Source organism: Thamnophis sirtalis, unplaced genomic scaffold, assembly GCF_051295495.1.
Source record: "Thamnophis sirtalis isolate CommonGarterSnake01/CBP01778 unplaced genomic scaffold, rThaSir2_p1.2 scaffold_4, whole genome shotgun sequence".
In the NCBI taxonomy this organism is placed as follows: Eukaryota; Metazoa; Chordata; class Lepidosauria; order Squamata; family Natricidae; genus Thamnophis; species Thamnophis sirtalis.
In genome coordinates, this window is record NW_028261384.1 from 104,764,273 (window position 1) to 104,784,385 (window position 20,113).

At 38.9% G+C, this 20,113-nt stretch overlaps 1 protein-coding gene across 3 annotated transcripts in view; it reads right to left on the reverse strand.

Moving 5' to 3' along the window:
• PRRG2 (proline rich and Gla domain 2) overlaps positions 1-20,113 on the reverse strand; it is a 32,482-nt gene that overhangs the window by 6,507 nt on the left and 5,862 nt on the right. For 2 of the 3 annotated variants that reach the window (XM_014065713.2, XM_087713658.1), the window contains exons 2-4: positions 14,262-14,369; positions 9,933-10,096; positions 1,399-1,432 (exon numbers count right to left, since the gene is read on the reverse strand). In XM_014065713.2, coding sequence (XP_013921188.2) covers positions 1,399-1,432; positions 9,933-10,096; positions 14,262-14,361 — 298 coding nt within the window. In that variant the 5' untranslated portion in view covers positions 14,362-14,369. The remainder of the gene's footprint in view (positions 1-1,398; positions 1,433-9,932; positions 10,097-14,261; positions 14,370-20,113) is intronic. The other variant, XM_087713657.1, reaches the window with a different exon arrangement.

The window sequence follows — 20,113 nt, forward strand, 5'->3', positions numbered from 1 at the left end:
TGGATTACTTGATTAAGCAGGAGAAAGTCGTATAAGCACATCTTTGTAGAAAGGAAAAGGTATGATAGGGCAAGGTGTTTGCCCATTACAGTAGAATACTATAATGTCCTTAGATCAGCATTGCTTTTTCATATCTTGAGGCTACAGATCTCATTCAGAGGCATTTGGAGAATGGAAGGTACAGGAACTGAACCGTGGCATTTTCATTCTACTGAGACTACTTTCCGACTTGTAATTAATAGTTTCACCCAGCCATCCCTGTAGCAATATAAAGCCACTCTTTTTTGTTGATATTTCTGAGCATAGCAATGTTTGGGTGATACTAGAAGACACTACAATAAAGCCATCTTATGTAATTTTACAGCCTTTCCTCATTTGCATCTAATCCACTATAAACACCTGTGGCAACATTTTCATGCTGCCATGTTCCCATGAGGCTGTTTTCATCTTGTCCTTGAAGGCTACTTACTTAAATATCAAGAGTTAAACCACACTATTCCTGCTTAAGCTGCCACTATCCAATAGCAGCTTTAATGGTATCTGAAAATGACCTTAGGAAATAGGAGGAAAAGCTACAGACACCTGGATGTAAAAAATTTCTTAGTCTAAAGAAGAAGAAGAAGAAGAAGAAGAAGAAGAAGAAGAAGAAGAAGAAGAAGAAGAAGAAGAAGAAGAAGAAGAAGAAGAAGAAGAAGAAGAAAAAGAAGAAAAAGAAGTAGTAGTAAAGGAGGAGGAGGGGGGGTTAGGGTTAGGGGAGGAGGTGGCATTAAAATAATTTCAGAAGGGTTCCTCGGCAGTTATCTGGAGAGTAATAGGGAGAACGAGAGAAATACTTTGTTGTGCAAGATTTTGTTAAGATAAAGTTGCACTTCTTATCTGGACTGCCTCTAAGGACTAACAGAGCTTTAGGACAGGCAATTCCAAACTTGGCATCTTTAAGACTTGTGGACTTCAATTCCCAGAATTCCTCAGCCAGCCATGCTTAAAATATTAGAATTGCCAAGGTTGGAGAACTTTGCTTTAGAACACGACAAAAACCTTTAGGCCTTGTAATTCATTTCTTCAAAAGGAAGGCAGGTGGCTGCGGTGACTTGAAGCAAAGGCAGCAGAGGCAGGATGAGGATCAATAATGGGACAGCAAAATTCTTATTACAGGGGGGGGATTACCTCAGGAAACTGGAAAGTCTTTTGTCACCTAACTAACGCTGAAGGGGCAGAATGCCCAGCCTTGTTACTATTAAATACACAATAGTGGTTGGAAGATTTTAGAAGTCCCTATGAGTTATTAGTTACCTATAAAGGTAACACTTGATTCAAGAAGGATAATGCAGCATTGGAAAGCACAAATACATGGAATATCCCATTGCTGTTTTGTACCCTTTTTGTAGCCTTACTTACCTGCTTCTTTTCTATAGTTCTTCCAAAAATTCATCTGGAGGGAATATCAAAATAGGAGAATAATGTTAACATGATAATAAAAGTCATTTGTTTGTTTGTTTGTTCTATCTCATGTTACCTGATTCTAAATGACTTGCTGGACAGTATCAAATGTTTCTGAGTATCCAACAAAACATAACAAAAAAAAAAGGTTACTTTTATTGTCTTCTGTTGTAGAAGGTAATCAGTATCTTCTACAAATGACTTTGGGCTCTTTGCTTAAAGTTTCTCATCCTATGTGTGAGATAGAAAATAAACCAGCCTAAATTTTGCTCTCCTCACTGCTAATCCCAACTGCCTAGGCTCTGAGTTGAAGTAGGAACTGCTGTGGGTTTTTTTGTTTTTTTTAAAATCATTTTGAGAGATGGCCAGACTTATGAGTTCAGCATTCTGTCAAACCTGCCCTTCACCTGCCACCTCACCCAGCTGGGAAATGTTGGCACTGCAAGAGGAAACAGATAATGCAGGAAAGGAGGACCACTGTTGGCCTCACATCTCTCAGCCAAAGCCTGAGTTGGAGACCTGGATCGACCTGAACATTTGGCAGTACAAATAACAGTTCATAAGCTGATAGATGGGATTTGCAGAGGATCCTTCCCTCTCTTATGCTGGATACATTTCCTCCTGCCACTGCTGATCAACTGCTGTTTCATTGATCCAGGCTGTCCAGAAACAAAAGTAAACCTGATTCCCATTGTTCAAAATGCAACAACACCCAGGGTCCAGAGGGAGAGGGCATGCTCATAGGAGACTAAAGCAGTTAATCAGTGCTGAGCAGATCCCATTGCCTAGGAGTCACCCAATAGCACCACTAACAAATGATGAATGAAACATGTTTTATTGTACCCATGATATAATTTTGTACAATGGCTTCCTGGTTGCTAAAGGGGAAAAACACAGCTTTAGCTCCAAAACAGCAAACTAAATCTTATTTGCCTGTGGTGATGCTATTTTGGGCACCTGGACCTAACTATCTTCCACGAATGTAAGCAAAGGTAGATGTCCCAGGATAATATTGCAGGATACAATCTGGGATGGTCACAAGGTCTAGAGTCTTTAGTCTTCTGAGCTTTTGGACTTGTGCTGGAGCCAATCCTCAGAAAATTTCTCTCTACTGGCAACTATTAAATATTGTAAAGGTAAAGGTTCCCTTTGCACATATGTGCTAGTCATTCCTGGCTCTAGGGGGCGACACCCATCTCTGTTTCAAAGCCGAAAAGCCAGCGCTGTCCGAAGATGTTCCCATGGTCATGTGGCTGTCATGACTAAACGCTCAAGGCGCACGGGAAGCTGTTACCTTCCAGGGGTGGGTCCTGGCAGGCAGTACTGCCAGTTCACTCGTGTGTGCGCTTCGCGTGTGTGCGCTTGATGTGTGCTGTGCATGTATGTGCAGTGCAATTAAAAATGTACTGCGCATGCGGAGAACTGAAAAACAAGATGGTGCCACTGGTTCGGTGGCGTGGCAGGCCTGAATCGCTGCCGGTTCCAGTGGCCCAGGCCACCAAATCAGTCTGAACTGGTAGGAATCCACCACTGTTACCGTCCCACCAAAGTGGTTCCTATTTTTCTACTTGCATTTTTTATGTGCTTTCGAACTGCTAGGTTGGCAGAAGCTGGGACAATTAACAGGAGCTCTCTCTGTTATGCGATGCTAGGGATTCAAACTGCTGATCTTTTTGATCGACAAGCTCAGCCACTGAGCCACCGCGTCCCTTATTAAATATTGTACACTGTCCCATAATGACAATAAGTCAGAGACATATAGAAAATTAAAATGGTATTGGGGAGAATCAGCAGCATGGTTGGCCAGCTGTTCAAGAAGACTAAGTGCTGACCACATCTCTATTTTAGGACACAAGAAAATTGCTCTACTATGATCCCATGGGACTAGATTTCTCCGGAATCCTAACTTGAATCTGATACTTGCAATTCATACAAAGTACACTAGAGGGCACCATCCTATAAGAAAAGAAAACCTGCAACAGTCAATACATACAGTAATCAGTCTATAATAAACTCACAAATGTTTGAAAATCAAATACTTTTCGGTTTGGTTAAAAAATTGACCATTTAAAAAAAAGGCAAACAACTTCTCTATTTCAGTAAATAAATACAAATCCACAAAGAGGCATTCCTTCTCTATCCGGGTGCTGAAAACTATCTAGAATATGGAGTAAATTATATTGTTGAATGCAATAGATATATAAATTGTATAAATTACTATAAATAGGCAGACTGGAAGATTTTCTTGATAATGCAGTCTTATCCAATTCCATGTCTTTAAATGTATGAGAGTTAAACTTTCATCATCCATGTGATTATACACAGGAATTAGGAAATATGTTACCTGACGTACATGAAAGACAGCATAAGATATTGCACTGCTGTATCTTAATGAGTTGTTTGACCTATAAATACAAATCGAGTGCCAGCATTCTTAGCTGTCCTGCCTGTACATGAAGATGAACGCACTGCAGAAATATATCTCATGTCTCCAATAATGCACCTTTCAAAAGGATTCCCATGCTCTTTATAAATAATACTCAGCATATGGAATAGTTGTGTGTGTTCCTAGCATTGTTGAAAAAAGCAAACAGAGTCCTGTGTTAACTGGGATCCTTTGGTAGCTATTACTCATCAACATTCCCCCACAACAACAACCTTATGAGGTGGGTTGAGCTGAGAGAGAATGGCTGCCCAAAGTCACCGAGCTGGTTTTCATGCCTAAGGCAGGCCTAGATCTCATAGGATTCTGGTTTGTAGGCCAGCAACCTAATCACTACATCAAAGTGGCTAGAGGCATCAACAGTATTATCTATTGATTTATTATTTAAATTTATATGCTTCCCATATTATTCTGCAAAGCAATTCTGGGCGGCTTGCAATAAAAATTGTTATAAAGATTGAATGCATGCATGAATGAATCCATAACACTCAATTGGACGAGAGAGTTTATTTCCTTTTTTTTATTATTTTAAATCTATTCTAAAACCTGTTTTATGTCTCACACTTGTTTTCATACGTGTTCTGCTGTGCTGCATTTCAGAATCAAGATCCACAGAAAAATGGGGGTCAAGAAGCATGTTGCATGTGTCTTATTAGTTCTGTTTATGTAGCTGTGCTTTAAAATTATTAGATTTATTGTTCCTTGAACTACAGCTAGTTTGCTTGGATGCATAAATCATTATCTCCGATAGACAAGGCTCATTTGTATACAAAAATGGCATTAATATGACAATTCAGTTGAGATCTGACAAGTCAATTAAAATTTAAATGGAAAAATATAATGATCATAATAGTCATAGGGAATACATAATCATCCTAACATTCTTAAATTACCATATATATATACTGGGGCAGGAATCATAACCTCTATTGCCACAAAAGTCTAATGTGGCTACTGAGTCCCATACTTAAATCAATATTCATCTGCAAAAAATCATGGGAAATGTCATGTTGCTAACCTATTACCTATTATAATTTAAATGTCTTAAATATTTTTATTTATTGACCAACAATATGATTGCTAGCTACTTGCACTTTGCTTTTGAGAACAGGTTAGTACAAAATAAATTTTACTAAGTTAAAAGCATAAAATTGAACACTACAAAGCAATCAATAGGATAATTATTACTATTTTAATCATATTCACAAAGATAATGTCACAAAATGAATCTGTCTGTCTGTCTGTCTGTCTGTCTGTCTATCTATCTATCTATCTATCTATCTATCTATCTATCTATCTATCTATCTATCTCTATCTTAGATTTGTGTGTCACTCATCTCTTCTAGAGGTGACTCTGAGTAGTTTACAAACATTAACCTTACAAACATTAACATCACAATAAAATTAAAGGAAACCAGCACATTAGCTTCAAATATTTTTTATTGGACGCATTAGCTCTTTAGGGGCCAATCAGAGTGCATTCAAATCCATGTTTGCATGCACTGGAATTTCCCTGGAGACTAAAATGGCCTGGAAAGCTGGCCTTGAAAGAGTCAGAGTTAGTTAATTTGAGGCAAATTATATACTTTCAGTCTCTGTCCCTAGGAAAAAAAACACTTTGTCCAGTTCCCACCAGATTATGTTGATATAAAGCACTTGCTGGATGGGGAAGACTGAATGAGAATATCCTTTATTAGTGAAATGGTGAGTCTCCACAAATACCAGTTTTCAAAAAGGTAAAAAGATTTGAAGAGAAGATAGAGAGGCTGGTGTGGAGTAACATACATAGGCATGAATGGAAAACTCCCAATATAGCAGCTTGTTTAGTCAGAAAGAGGTCAGTGAATTGTACATTTTCCAGTAGGAAGAATAATCTAATAACTAAGTCCACATTTTATGTTAAACTGTTTAGTAAAGAGATACTGGGATGGATGAAACCACCTGCTGTGTTTTGTGAAACTTTATTTACTTATCCATTATATTCTAAGCAAAGCACCAACCTATTAAAACAAGATAAATAAAATCGAGATATGCAGACAGCATTCTAGAAACTTCAAAAACTCCACTCAAACTGTTCTCCTTGTATGCTGACACACATATGACCTGATTCATGCAAAACAATCTGGGACTTAACAAACAAACCTGTTTCTCTGCTAACTATTTGCTATATTGGGAATTTTCTATTCATGCCGGCTTCATTTTGCCTCTTTTCAAGCCAGAGATTGCTCTGACACAGTTTAGGAATGATCAGTCAAGATCTCAATCGAGACCTTGTTGGTGGTTTACACAATAAATCTCTTCTGAATTTTCCACAAAAATCTGACAAGGGGATCTGACTCAGTCAACTAATTCAGTGGTCCTCAACCCCCGGTCTGTGTCCCTTTTCTGGGCCACAGCCCATTTGGAACAAGGCCATGAAAGTGATGGAGGGTGCATGGGTGTTTGGCATGAACACAAACGTGAAACCAGAGGTGGGTTCCTACCAGTTTGGCTGAACTCATAGTAACTTGGTGGCCCGGGTCGCTGGAACCGGCAGCAACCCAGGCCTGCCACACCCCTGAACAGGTTCTCCTATGGCGGGACTCTCTTGATTTTTGGTTCTGCGTATGCACAGAACAATTTTCATTGCAGAAATGTAATCCCCCCATTTTTTTGTTTCGCACATGCACATACCTTTTTAGGTGCAAATGCGCACGTGCACGGAACACATTTTTTTGCGCTCTGAACTGGCAGTAATGCACAGCAACCCACCCCTGCATGAAACCATCCTACCACTGCCATCTCTGCTGGTCCACTGACCTGGAAAGGTTGGGGAACGCTGAACTAAATTACTTTGCAGCTTTGGAACTTTAACGGGACAACCAGAAATAGTGATAAACTGTGGTTAACCATCTCTGTATGCACCTGCTGGTTTATTCTCTATTATCATACAATCAGAAAGAAGAATTGAAGGCCTCTTTGTTAAAGGAACAGAAATTTGCAATGTAATCTGAACCTGACAGAGCACAGTAATCCTTAAAATGGCCAACTCTATAAAGCTACAAATTCTGAAGCTGACTTGTTTCAATAAAGCACAGTAATGATTAACTTGTATTTAAGGTTCAAATGACAAAATACTAAGTGGTATTAGTCTGAAATGCAAGTAGAAATTACCAAAATTTTCTTTGCATTCAAACCCAAGGAAAGAGTGTTGAAGCTCATTTTTTATAATCCTAAACCGTGATCTATGACCGTTGACATGATTGTTACATCTGATGCAACGGTATATGCAATACGAATGAAGGCAAATACAGGATAATGTTGCAGGATCCAATCGTGGTCAGTCACTGGGACCAGCAGTTTTTTTCCTTCTGAGCTTTCGAACTTATACTGGAGTCCATCTTCAGGGAACTTCTCTCTAGCAAAGTGTGTACTTCAGGCTGTTCTGTATGTAATATTTATATGGTCCCTGTTGTATGTTTAGATGTTGAGTAGGGTGTTGATGCTGGCTATTAAAGTCCTTGGTTGTTGTTTGCTTCGGTTCCACCACAAAACCACGTTCGACTAAAGGGCGCTCGACGAAACCGCGTAGCTGACGTCATCACAGGGCGACAACAGCGCGGAGACAGAAGCACGCTGTAAACGTTAAACCTAAAATTAACCCCTAAACCTAAACCTAACCCCCCTAAACCAAATCCTAAACCTAACCCTAACCCTAACCCTTAACCTAACCCTAACCCTAACCCTAAACCCTAAACCTAATCCTAACCCTTAACCTAACCCTAAACCTAACCCTTATCCTAACCCTAAACCTAACCCTTAACCTAACCCTAACCCTAACCCTAACCCTAAACCTAACCCTTACCTTAACTTGAATCGGCTTCCTTTCAAAGCGCTATTTAAAGCGCCCTTCTTTCTCCGCGCTCGCTGTTGTCTTCCTGTTGATGACGTCAGCGACGCGGTTTAATCGGGCGCGCTTTAGTCGAGCGCGGTTTTGTCGTGCCACGGTTTGCTTCTGCTGCCAAGCTCTTGCCCCCTAAGTATTTGATAAGCAAGTGGTAAATCAGCACTCCTGTTCAACAGAATATTCAACAGGATATTGAAGAGAATTTGGATAGTGACCATTGGCATATATATGCCTATAAATATTACTTTTTGCTCAGCAAATGTATGGAATAGAGAAAAAGCTTTAAATTTGATATTTGAAATCTGATATTTGAAACAATGATGATGTTACCTATCTTGATAATAAAGCATCTGTCAGAAAACTACCAAACTAAAGAATACTAAAATCCCCACCACTTTAAATGTTTAGACATTTAAAATTTAAGAAGCTGAAAGAGTTACTGTACAGTTCATACATCTGACCATGATTATGTTCATTATGATTTACTATTGAAACCATGACTTAGAATGATTTGTCTACAGTAACTTTCCATCTTCTCTCATGATTCAGCTTTATAAGCTCATAATTTAACACTGTTGTGCAACACACTTAGGGTCACAGATCAGCTATAACCACTTTATCTTTGTCCATTTAGACATTATGTAAAATCATAGTTAGGACAATAGATGCTTTGTAAGCCCAGTTCAGTACAGGATTTCCAATTGTGATTAACAAATAACCATTAACCAAATTTGTATTCAAACCTCACATCCATATTTCATTTATTATTTCGGTTAAATTATGTCTGAGGAAAATATCTACATTTTAGAATGGATATATTTTGTAAAATAAGAAAATGATGCTTTTTGGACCAAAGATATTCACTGTACCTAAATTCAGTGTTTCCAATCTGGTACCTGTCAAATGTGCTCTACTGAACGGAGGTTCTGAAAATTGTACTTTAGTAGACCCAGAGAGGAGTAGGCTAGAGATGACTAGTTTTGCCTACCCTAAATCAAGAGGATAGTTACTAGTGTGACACAGAGTCAAAAGTGCAACATCAGATAGCTTGAAAATCGCAATATAGTACTTTAAAGAAAAAATTCCCAAACTTGGCCATTTGTAGATTGTTGACTTCAAATTCCAGAATTCCCCAGCTAGCATGGCCATTACTGAGAATTCTGGACATTGAAGTACGCATATATAAAGAATATCCTTTGGGGAAAACTCCACTTTATAGATTACTATGCTTATAGGCTAAGATGGCCATTTCTTCAAGTTTATAAAGGATTGCCCTCCATTTGAAAACCTGCATTCTCTAATGGAGTCTCCAATTTAAAAATAAAAAAGAGGAGAAAAACGAAGAGCGTAAAGATGTCTAATAACACGATCTTTGGTTACTCTCTTCCTTTTAATACAAGCTATGTTACATTTCCTTTAGCGTGTCATATTTATACAACTTTTGGAACAATGCTCCATCCAAGATCAGGTCAACACCAATGTTACTATAGCTCAGGGAGATCATGCAGAGAGTTCGCTCACCGAAGGGAACATTTATTGTTAGTAATGTTTGCTCTGGTGTGTCAGTAGCTAGACGTCAATCATTTGAGGAATTTAATTAGTTTATTTTTCTTTTAATGCTTTCTGTTTTACTGTAAACTGCTCAGAGTCTTTTTGAAATGGAGTAGCAAGCACACTACATAAATAAATAAATAAATAAATAAATAATAAATAAATAAATAAATAAATAAATGTTTTGCGGGGGCATGCCCTCTTTTTATGCATGACCCGTCAAAAGCGCGAACGTCATAAGCGCGCCGACAACACCGCGGCGCTAAAACCGCGATTTTAAAAGCGCGCCGACAACAGCGCGCCAACAGAAGCGCGATTTCCTTTAAGGTAAGATTTACAGTTAGGTTTAGGGTTAGGTTTAGGGTTAGGTTGAGGGTTAGGTTGAGGGTTAGGTTGAGGGTTAGGTTGAGGGTTACATTACAGCGCGCTTCTGTCGGCGCGCTTTAGGGCTAATTAGACGCTCATTCGTCGCACAGTTTTGTCACCGCGCTTTAGATACTGCGGTTTAGTCAGGCGCGCTTTTGTTGTGCGCGCATTTGTGGTGGAACCCTTTTTATGCCATTATGACATTTAAGTGGCCACCATAAGCCCATCCAGTTCCCCATACTCAGCTGTTTTTATGTCGTCTTCGAAGACTTCCCGAGCTTCTTCATAGCTGCAAACTTCTTCTATGCATTCACGCTCCAAGTTGTCACGCACAATCAGCTCAAAATCCCAGTGGTTATAAAGAATCTTACGGCTCAAGAATTTCTTTGCAGAAGTGGCATCCAGGAACACTGGGAACAGGAACCAACAGACATTACCCTGACATTCAGAGCAGGCACGAAGTTCTGTGAACAATATCTCTTAGTTCTCAACGAAAGCGGATAAGATCTAGAGCAATGCCCCTGGACCTGGACAACTTTCAGATGTATAGGCTTCAAAAGTCAGAACTCCCTGCTGTCAGGGCAATGGCTGAGAATTCTAGGAGTTGAAGTCCAAGCATCTGGGAGCTGCCCAGGTTGCAAACATTATTCTACAGCAGTATTGAAGATGCACTTCATCTCCCAGAATTCCTCAATTCTCCCAGAAATCTGGGAGTTGAAATCCATAAATCTTCAAGCTGCCAAGGTGGACAAACATTATACTATATTGTTATGCTGCAGAACTAGATGCCTGTTAAATAAAGGAAGCAAAAAACCCCAAGAACCTACTATATGCCATCTAGCAGTCTTGACTTATGACAGAAAGACTTTATTTCCATCCAATTTCCTTTACTTTTACTTTAACGTGAGTAGAAGTAAAGAAATGCAGAATTTCAGAAGGACCAGCTATACCAGGGGTGTCGAACTGTGGGCCAAACGTGTCACATGTTGGCCATGCCAATTCTCGGTTTAGCAAAGGGAGGGGGGAGTTATGATATATCAGGTGACAATGTGACGCCACGAGTTTGACATCCCTGAGCTATACTGCTAAGACACTATAACAATGGGTAAACTTTTGCCAGAAGTTACATTTCTTCAAGGAAATGCTTTTTTTTTTTTAGCAACCAAGTGCCACAGTGAGAAGTGACATTTATGTTACTTTTTATTCCCAACAGGATTTACAGAATATTTTTGAGCTATTAAGTTTAAATGAAGCTTAGGCATCAGTTTTGCAGTTTTCCTGAAAAAAAAATGACAGGAAACCACACCAGAGATTTTCACTGGAGTGCCAACAAAATTTGGCTGCATAATTTTATTTGGGGAGGAGGGAGCAGAGGTCATCCAACAAAGTGGACTGGAAATCACATGAACCCTGCAGACAATCTACCCCTGTTTTTGAGGCAACATCTGTTGTGGGATCAGCAGCAGCTGTTTTACCCTTTCTCCTACTCTCCAGCCATTTTACTCTGCTGGAAAACAGTTCCACCAGCCCATCTCACAATCCTGAAATCTGGAGAACACCACTCTCCTACTAATAGTACTGAAGTTTGGTTACATTGTTGGAAGAGAACAATCTTGTACAAGAAAGAAGAGAGGATGGGTTGGCGCCAGTTTGACTTTGGTACAAGCAGCAGTTCTAAATAAAATAAATTTGTGGTAACGCCATTCATATGTAATCAGACTGGAGATTTGGGGGAGTTTGGGAGAGAACCTGTGGTGACTATTCTGCCTATAAGATTCTATTCCTTCCTCTGTTATCAGATCTTTCCAGATGATCCCATCATAAACACTATGAATAAGTCTTTGTAATTTACCCAGTCACAATCCCAAGCCTTCCCTTTAAGAAAGAGCGTCAAACCATTCAAAAGCTTATTATTTGCTCTTTGTGGGAAGGCATGGCGTCCCCCCCCCCCCACTCTGCATTCCCTGCCACATATGGAATGTGGTTCTGCAGGTCTCTGAGAAGCACTAATTGTTGGTTATTTGGGAAGTGGATGGATCATTAGCATTGTGAGGAGAAGTGCAGACAGCTTATACTGTGGCAGTTATTGAGTGCAATGTCTTGCTGGTTTTAGCTACATTACATGTTTAAAGCAGAAGAGGCCAGATGATATAGAAAGTGGAGCAAAGATTAGCGAACTTTTTTTCTGTGAGAAACAACAGATTAACCTATGATAGAAGATTGTTGCTGTTAGTTGCAAAGTTGTGTCCAACTCATTGCAACCCCATGGACAACATTCCTCCAGGCCTTCCTGTCTTCTAGTATCTTCCAGAGTCCATTTAAGCTCACGCCTAATGCTTCGGTGACTCCATCCAGCCACGTCATTCTCTATCATCCCTTTCTTCTTTGCCCTCAATCATTCCCAGCATTAGGCGCTTCTCGTGAGACCTTCCTTCTCATTAGGTGGCCAAAGTATTTGACTTTCATCTTCAGGAACTGGCCTTCTAAAGAGCAATCAGGGTTGATCTCCTCTAGGACTGACCAGTTTGATCACCTTGCAATCCAAGGGACTTGCAGGAGTCTTCTCCAGCACCATAGTTCAAAAGCCTCATGAGAATAGATAGCTCTATAGGCAATCTTTGTTTAGCAACTGTGACCAGCAACACAACAGTTAAGTGAAGCAGCGCTGAATAAAACTGTGACTGTGCTTACAATCTTACTTCAACTTTCCTTTGTTTCACAGATTTGCAAAGATTCTAAATGTGAAGATTGTTGGTAAAGTTACTTTTTCTACCACCATTGTTACTGCAAGCAATCACTAAACAAGGCAATCACAAAATGAGGACAAGTACAGGTGATCCTTGTTTAATATTCATTCATTCAGTGACAGTTTGAGATTGCAAAGTGCTGAGTGGTAGTTACCACCGTTCTTCGAAGTTATGGCTATCACAGCACCTCAGTGGTCTTGTGATCATGATTTGTGACATTCTCTGCTGGTAGGAAGTCAGAAGTTGCAGTCATGTGAGGTTCTTGCTTAACAACTTTTATCATATTCACTTAACTTCAACAATTAGAATTGCTGGAACTATCCATTGCTAAATGGCAGAATCACATGATGTCATGCTTTATGACTGCAATACTTATTGATGGAAATTCTGGCCCGAATTACCTCATTAAGGGAGGATTTTTTTTTAATGTAATAATTATGCATTATTACATAAAACAAAACAGTGAGTTTGAGAGGTAGGACAAGTCAAATAGCAGATTGAAAAGTGGTGCCTTCCTGATCCATGGTCTGCCCACTTCATTATGCCAAAAAGCACTGCTTCATAAAGATGTTTAAACAAATCCTCCAGAAAGATTGTCAGACTGATGCCCAGTGATGAGATTGCCACAGTTTCCCTGTTGTGGCTCTGAAGGCCAATCAGAATGGCATATATGTAGCAATTGGGAAGAAAATAGCTTAAAGCATGTGTCTTGCCCCAGATAGAAGATGCATGGGAAAGTATGAGATGAGATGGTTTTCAAATGGTCTTCCCAGGTCAGGCAACCTTGGGTTGCTATGACAGGCAGGTCGAAGCCATACAGATGTAAAAATGAAGAAATTCATCTTCTTTCTACCCCTCTTCCTCCCTTCCCTAGTTTTCTAACTTCCTCCCCTTTTTGCCAACCTATTGCAGATAAGAGCAACCTACTCTCCTTAAAACCCTGAATCAATCTCTTAAGAGATTAGAAATTAGGACCAAACCCATAACTCCATATGCCAGGTTCCAAGGGCTGCAGGCAATATTAGTTTGCAGATTGCACACCCTTCTCTTTAGAATACTGAACCAGGAATATTGGGCAACTTTGGGCAACTAAAGAAATCATCATTGGGCAACTTGAATGATGATCTCTTTAGTTAAATGACTTTACAGGATTGCTATTTTGCTTCAACATTCAGGAACACCAGTTTTCCTCCCTCCCCCCTTCCTTTTCTATTATAATCTTTAATACAATTATTTTTTAAAAAAAGAAAGAGAACCCATATCTAAAGGTCTTTTTATAAAATTGGTTTAGTGAAGGCTTCTACCATTCATGGCCCCTGTTTTTCAGGAGCATTTGCATCTAGGAAAATGCATGTTGGGTTATATTACCTGGGAATACTTGGAAGTTAAAATAGAAAACTGACTGAGCTTTTGTTTGTTTGTTGCAGTGTTACATAATCTGAATTATATTAAAAGAGACTGGAGGAAATTAGCTAGCATTTCTGTAGTCCGGATGTGAATTTCAGGGGAAAAGGTGCTTTGAGATGTCCACCCTATAAAACACCTTTGTCTTTTTCTAGCACTGTATGGCCACCTTCTATAGCTATCACACAATCCTGGGAAAAGAGACATTTGGATTCTGTAAGTAGGAGTTACTTGAATGTCCCCATGGCTTCAAAAACAAAACAAAACAAAACATTTTGTCTCTGAGTCTAAAATATTGTTCTTGTACTCTATTGCCTAGTCTTAACATCTTCTAATATTCCATTTGCAGAGCATACAAGCATACTTCTCCATAAATCTGCCACTAAATTTGGATAACAAACCCCCTATTCCCAGTTTCTTTTACCTTCTTCAATCTGTTCCTGGTCAAGTTGTCTATGGAGGGAGGCAGCAAAACTAGGGACTAGAATTTTGAACAGGAAAAGAAGACATAAAAAGCTCCGCATGGTAGATCCTGGGGAGAGAACAGGAGATAGTCGCCAAAGGACTAAATTAAAAGGCTGCTAAAATATAGCACTCCCCACTAATATGTACACACTGATAAAAAGCCTCCCAGCCCTCAGTTTAGCTGGAATGGAGGGGTAAATGTAACCTTTGGCCTAATCAATAAAGTGGTCAGGGCAAGGAACAGTTCAGATCTGAGTCAAAAGCAAATCATCCCTATAACACTGAAGAGTTGGCAAAGTTTTGGGCCTGGAAAGATCAGTTAGATGATCTGTTAGTTTTTCTCAACCTCAGCAACTTTTAAGATGTCTAAACTTCACATCCCAGAATCCTGCTGTCCAGAGGCACACAATGTAAGTTGCTGAAGCAGAGAAATTCTTTGGGGTGTTAAAATAAAGGCAATCACTAGGTGGAAGCAAATAATTTTCTGTCTATTGATTTTCTGCTTTCGTGTAGTCAACACTTCTTTGCAACACAGTTCATGATTCCTGCAAAGCCCCTATTTCCATGAAGGTGAACTTATGGCACATGTGCCACAAATGGCACACAGAGCCATATCAGTAAACACGTAAGCTCAACTCCGGCGCATGTGCACGCCGGACAGCTACTGTGGGCCCACCAGAAGTCAGGAAACAGGCTGTTTTCGGCCTCTGATGGCCCTCCAGAGGGGGTGGAGAAGGCCATTTTTACTCTCCCCAGGCTCCTAGAAAGGCTCTGGAGCCTGGGGAGGGTGAAAAACGGGTCCACCGTGCCATCACGTGCCAAAAGCAGGGGGAACATGGGGGGGGGGTGTCGCACACATATGCCTCGGGTTGCGCATGTATGTGCGGGGAGGGCACATAGAATTATGGGTGTGGGCATACACACGCACAACCCCCTGTTCCCTCCGCTTTTGGCACGCGATGGCAAAAAGGTTAGCCATCCCTGCCCTATTTACTGAAAGGCAAATGGGAGATTTCCCTCTGGTCTGCTTTCAACCATCCCAGATTTACAACTAAGTTGGTAAATAGACCTACAACTATTCAATTAGCAACCATTCAAAGTTACAAAAGCATTGAAAAAAGTGACTTCCAACTGAGCCTCACACTTACGACCATTTTCAGCATCCTCATGATCATGTGATCAAAATTTGGGCACATGGCAAAAAGCTTGCATTTATGGTTACAGCATTGTGGGGTCACCCGATTGCAACCAGCTTCCTCGCTGGTTTCTGGCAAGCCAAGTCAATGGGGGAGGCCAGCTCTACTGAACAACTACACAAATCGCCTAATAGCTGCAGTGATTTCCTTAACAAACCTAGCACAAAGCTCATTAAATCAGGTGCAATTTACTTAACAGCTGCTTGGCAATTGAAATTCTCGTCCCAATTGTCCTACGTTGAGGACTACCTGTAATTAGTTCCTGCCCCCATTTTTCAAGGGAACAAAAGAATTGTGGTTACTAGTCCTTTGTTTTTCAGAGCCTCGGAGCTCTGTGTGGGACCTGAAGGAATGCTTGTAAAAAAACAGATCATGTCAATTAACAATGCTGCAGACAGAAAGGAGTTTGAGTTGAACAAGTCTCAATTTCACCTTTTAAAAATTAAATCCATCTTTAAAAAAAAAAAAAGGGCAAGGGACCTGATGAAAAGAAAAACTAATTGGATGTTTATATGCCTTTTTAAACTCCTATTTAAACTCCTATACTCCTACATGAAGCTCATGTAGCATGCCCTTGTTCCTATTATGCATGAATCTGACTAAAACAATATTTTCCTGCTTGCTACCTTAGTGACTGGGGTGAGGAAAGCAGGATCCCCTCCCCTATCCTTCCAACTGGAGGAACAGTTGATGCCTAACAAGGGAGCAAGTATTGTGTTATTTTTTTTAAATTTGCTAATATTCCATAAAGAGAACAGGATGAAAAGATGATTAAAAAGCATTTCAAGGGTCCACAACCAGATAATTAGCAGTAGTCTCACTTTGTTTGTGTGCTTATCTTTCATTTAAAACAAAAAAACAAAAAACAAAAACACATTTCCATAGAGCTGCAATGTATTGCAATTTCTCAGGTACTGGTAGCTATTTTTCTAAAAGAAATTTGATTGGCTTAGCATTATCATCTGGTAATTGTATGAAAGCATATTCAAAAGCTAATAACTTAGTTATAGTTTTAGGCTGGGATAATTTTTAGCATGCAGAGATGTGGATAAATAATCTTATTAAGAATTCTGATCCTAATAAAATTCAGTACAAAAGTAATAAAAATAAAAGATAAATGTTACAAGGAAAAAGAAAAAGGGAGAAGAAAAAAAAGAATCAGTGTAAATATACAAAAATATTGTCAGCCTCTGCTTCGCTACTTGCTTTCTGCTGCCATTGAAACGTGGAGCGGGAGGCATGGTATTTGGGAGGGGAAGTTTTCAGTACAGGAGTGATTGTAAAAAGAGAGTTGTTCTCGCCATTTACTGCGCATGCTGCAGATAGTGGATTTGCCGCCAAGGCCAACTGTCCGGCATACCAACCTGATTATGCTTTTTGAAGATGACACCCACATGACACCTGAGGGATGTGCAGATTGGACTATGGGATGGGGTTACGAGGGGGAGGGAGTTGGGTCACATATTGATATCTATGATTACCCGCGCTTTTGCCTCAGATCTTGCTTTGCTTAGCTGCTATCTACTCATGACCAGTAAAAGTACTCTTAATTCTGCAAAATGGAGTTGAGTGGTTTCTTTCTTGGTTACTGAGGGAGGCTGCCTTGATATTAAGCAAGGTCTGAGGCAAAAGCGCACGTAATCATAATGACAAATATTCTGACAAATATGATGAAGAATGAGGAAAGAACTATATAAGGAAGTGACTTAGAACTTTTGTCACAAGTACGGTATACACAAATGTAGTAATTCTTTACCCGCTCTAAGGTTACAAACAATTATTCCATATTGCATGTCTTATCTATAGGCAAATCCATGAAATCCAATTTATTTTATAGATCCAATGAAGAATCCTTTTCTAAGACATTCTCTTGACCTTCCGGTATCTTCTTTTGATACAATCACTCTCTTGTCAAATAAAATTTGTTCAATGTTTATAATTTCTATAATTTATCCACAGACGCAGACATCAGTACAGACATTGTTGATATTGTGCATACTAATTTCTCCATTCTTGAAATGTCTTCAATATTTTCAGTGCTGTGGAGTGCTATAGCATTTCACATTTTATAGGTTTCCATTTTTTTCTCCATTATCTAAATAGTTTCCTGGAGTATCCAATTTTTAAATCATAAAATTATTTATCTCTGCTATATTTTCCAAAAACCAAAACAGATCTATTTCCCACAAGAAAATGTTTGTTCTTTCTACATTATTTCAAATATTGTAAAAGTTTCGATATTCCAAATTCCGCTACACTCTTAATCCATTTATAATCTTCTAAGATCATAACGTATTTGGTTTTTTACTATTTCAGATTTTTTAACTTCTTAAGATCATGAATATTTTTTTCTTTCATACAGGATGACTCACCAGGCATTTTGAAACTTGTTCCAAAGGTGTCTAACTGCTTAGAAGTATTGAAGTTAAGTAGCAATTTCTGAAAGTGATTAGAAAGTGAGGATTGTGAACTTAATGCCCTTTAAAAGACTCCACTGTGGTTGTGAGCAACATGGTGAATCCTGTCTGATACTCTAACCCATAAAAAATCACTATTCTATGGGTTTATATGAAGAGAAACTGTCAGGAGCACATGTAAGCAATCTCCCAACCTCTCCTTATCACTTGAGGTTCCCTAGAAAGTTTTAAATATACAGAGATGAATGCATAATTAAATATCTATTGAGATTCTGAGTCATCCAGGTCATGGAGACTGACATGGCTGAAGAAGCTTCTTGGATGAGAAGCGAAATGTCTTCAAAGAAAACCAGAAAGTCCAGCTGCCTCTTGAAAAAACACAACTATGACCTGGATTACTCAGAATCTCCATAGATACAGAGATTAATCATTTCACTAGACTTTTTCAGGCAACTGAAGCAAGGATTCAGCTAAGGGTACCACTAGGGCAGTGGGTTAAATAAGAGTCAAGATGACAGTGGTAAACATGCAATTGAAGTTCTACTACTTTTTGCCACTTTCGCCATTCTTTCCTCCACTTAGTATTCTCCAGAACTAGTTTCCAGAACCAGAAACTGCAAGTTAAAGAAGACTCAAAGGGAGAGGACAGAAGCTGCAAAATGGAAAAAAAAGGAGGATGTAAAAGTTTCTCATTGCTTCCATACTTCGAAACATTTTGAGCAAGTTAAAAAAAAAACCTAACGTAAACGTGTTCATGTTATTGTTAAGAACAGAGTTATAATACAGATTTGAGAAAAATTGCACTTGTTGAAATTCCCTTCTGTATCCAATCAAAATAGGAGCAGCAGAATCATGTTGTAATGACAGCCACACAAAGAGCTTGATTCTTGCCGAAGCCAACTCCTTCCTAGAAATATTTTACTATTATTTATTAACAAGTGTGTGTTCAGAAGACCACATGAGAGCTAAAATGCTTGAAGCTTGACTTTTGCATTCCTTGGGAATCAAGTTAAGCTAAGGACTTTATGGATAGAGTATGAAGTGGTAATAAAGCTTGTGTGAGATTGGCTTATCAACTTGTATAGATTTAATTGCTACATTTGTAAACCTGGATGGATAGTTTCAGTAAGCCATGTTGAACCATTATGGCTAAAAAAGTGGTGCCCAGCAGGTTTAGAGCTCTGGGAGACAAGGAAATACCCCCCACCCCCACCCCCACATCACTATTAGCACCTTCAAAAAAGGTCACTGTGTTTGCATACTTAATTGCTTGTTAACTACTTTTCAGCTATTAGGAACCTTTGAACTGACCCGTTTTACAGCATCAAGTGAAGTTTTATCAAATGCAGGAAATCAGGAGTCCAGGCAGTTCAAATGAATATATAGGTTTATTGTATGATAAAGCTAAGTAGAAGAATCTGACTACAGGGAATTTAGTGGAAATTAGTCAGTGGAAATTAATTTAGTGGAATTTAGTCAGTGCAATTTAAGTTGGGCTGGACTTATATTGCTTGTGAGGGATTTGAGACTGACAACACATTTGATTTCTCTCTCAGGCTCAATATCATCTCCTACAGGTTTTCTTCAATCTTTAGCAAAAGAAAATTTAAATACAAGTTTAAGAACTTATTATTTTTTCCTTTTGGAATAAACCAATAAAGGGTAATTATAACTTTGGTTTTACAAAGTTATAAATAGACTTAAGGGTCCAAATGGATTTGAAATAAGATTTTTATTCTAATTAATCAGAATATTATAAGAATTAGACTTAATTATAGGAAAGTTTTCTGTGGAAAAATCTTTTGTTTTGAATTTTCTTTTTAAAAACATGATAGAATGAGTCTTTGAAAGTTGGACAGTGGAGAAAATCAAGAGGAACGAAAAATTACAATTAAAGTAGAAGATCACTTAAATTTAATTTATTAATACAGAATGGAGCAAAATATATTTTACAATGGACATACTGAAGGATATTTCTGGACAATTGATCCAAGTTAATTTTAAGAATATTGTCTCTATAGATAAGACTACATTTAAAAGATGTTATGAAAGCGGAACAGGTTTTACTCAGGGCAAGATTGAGATTGAGTTAAAACTAGATTTAAAAGGAATTTACAAGTAACAAATCAAACATGACCTGAATAGTTTTCCTACAATAGATTTACAAAGGAGACTTGTTAAAACTTTGAGGAATGTTG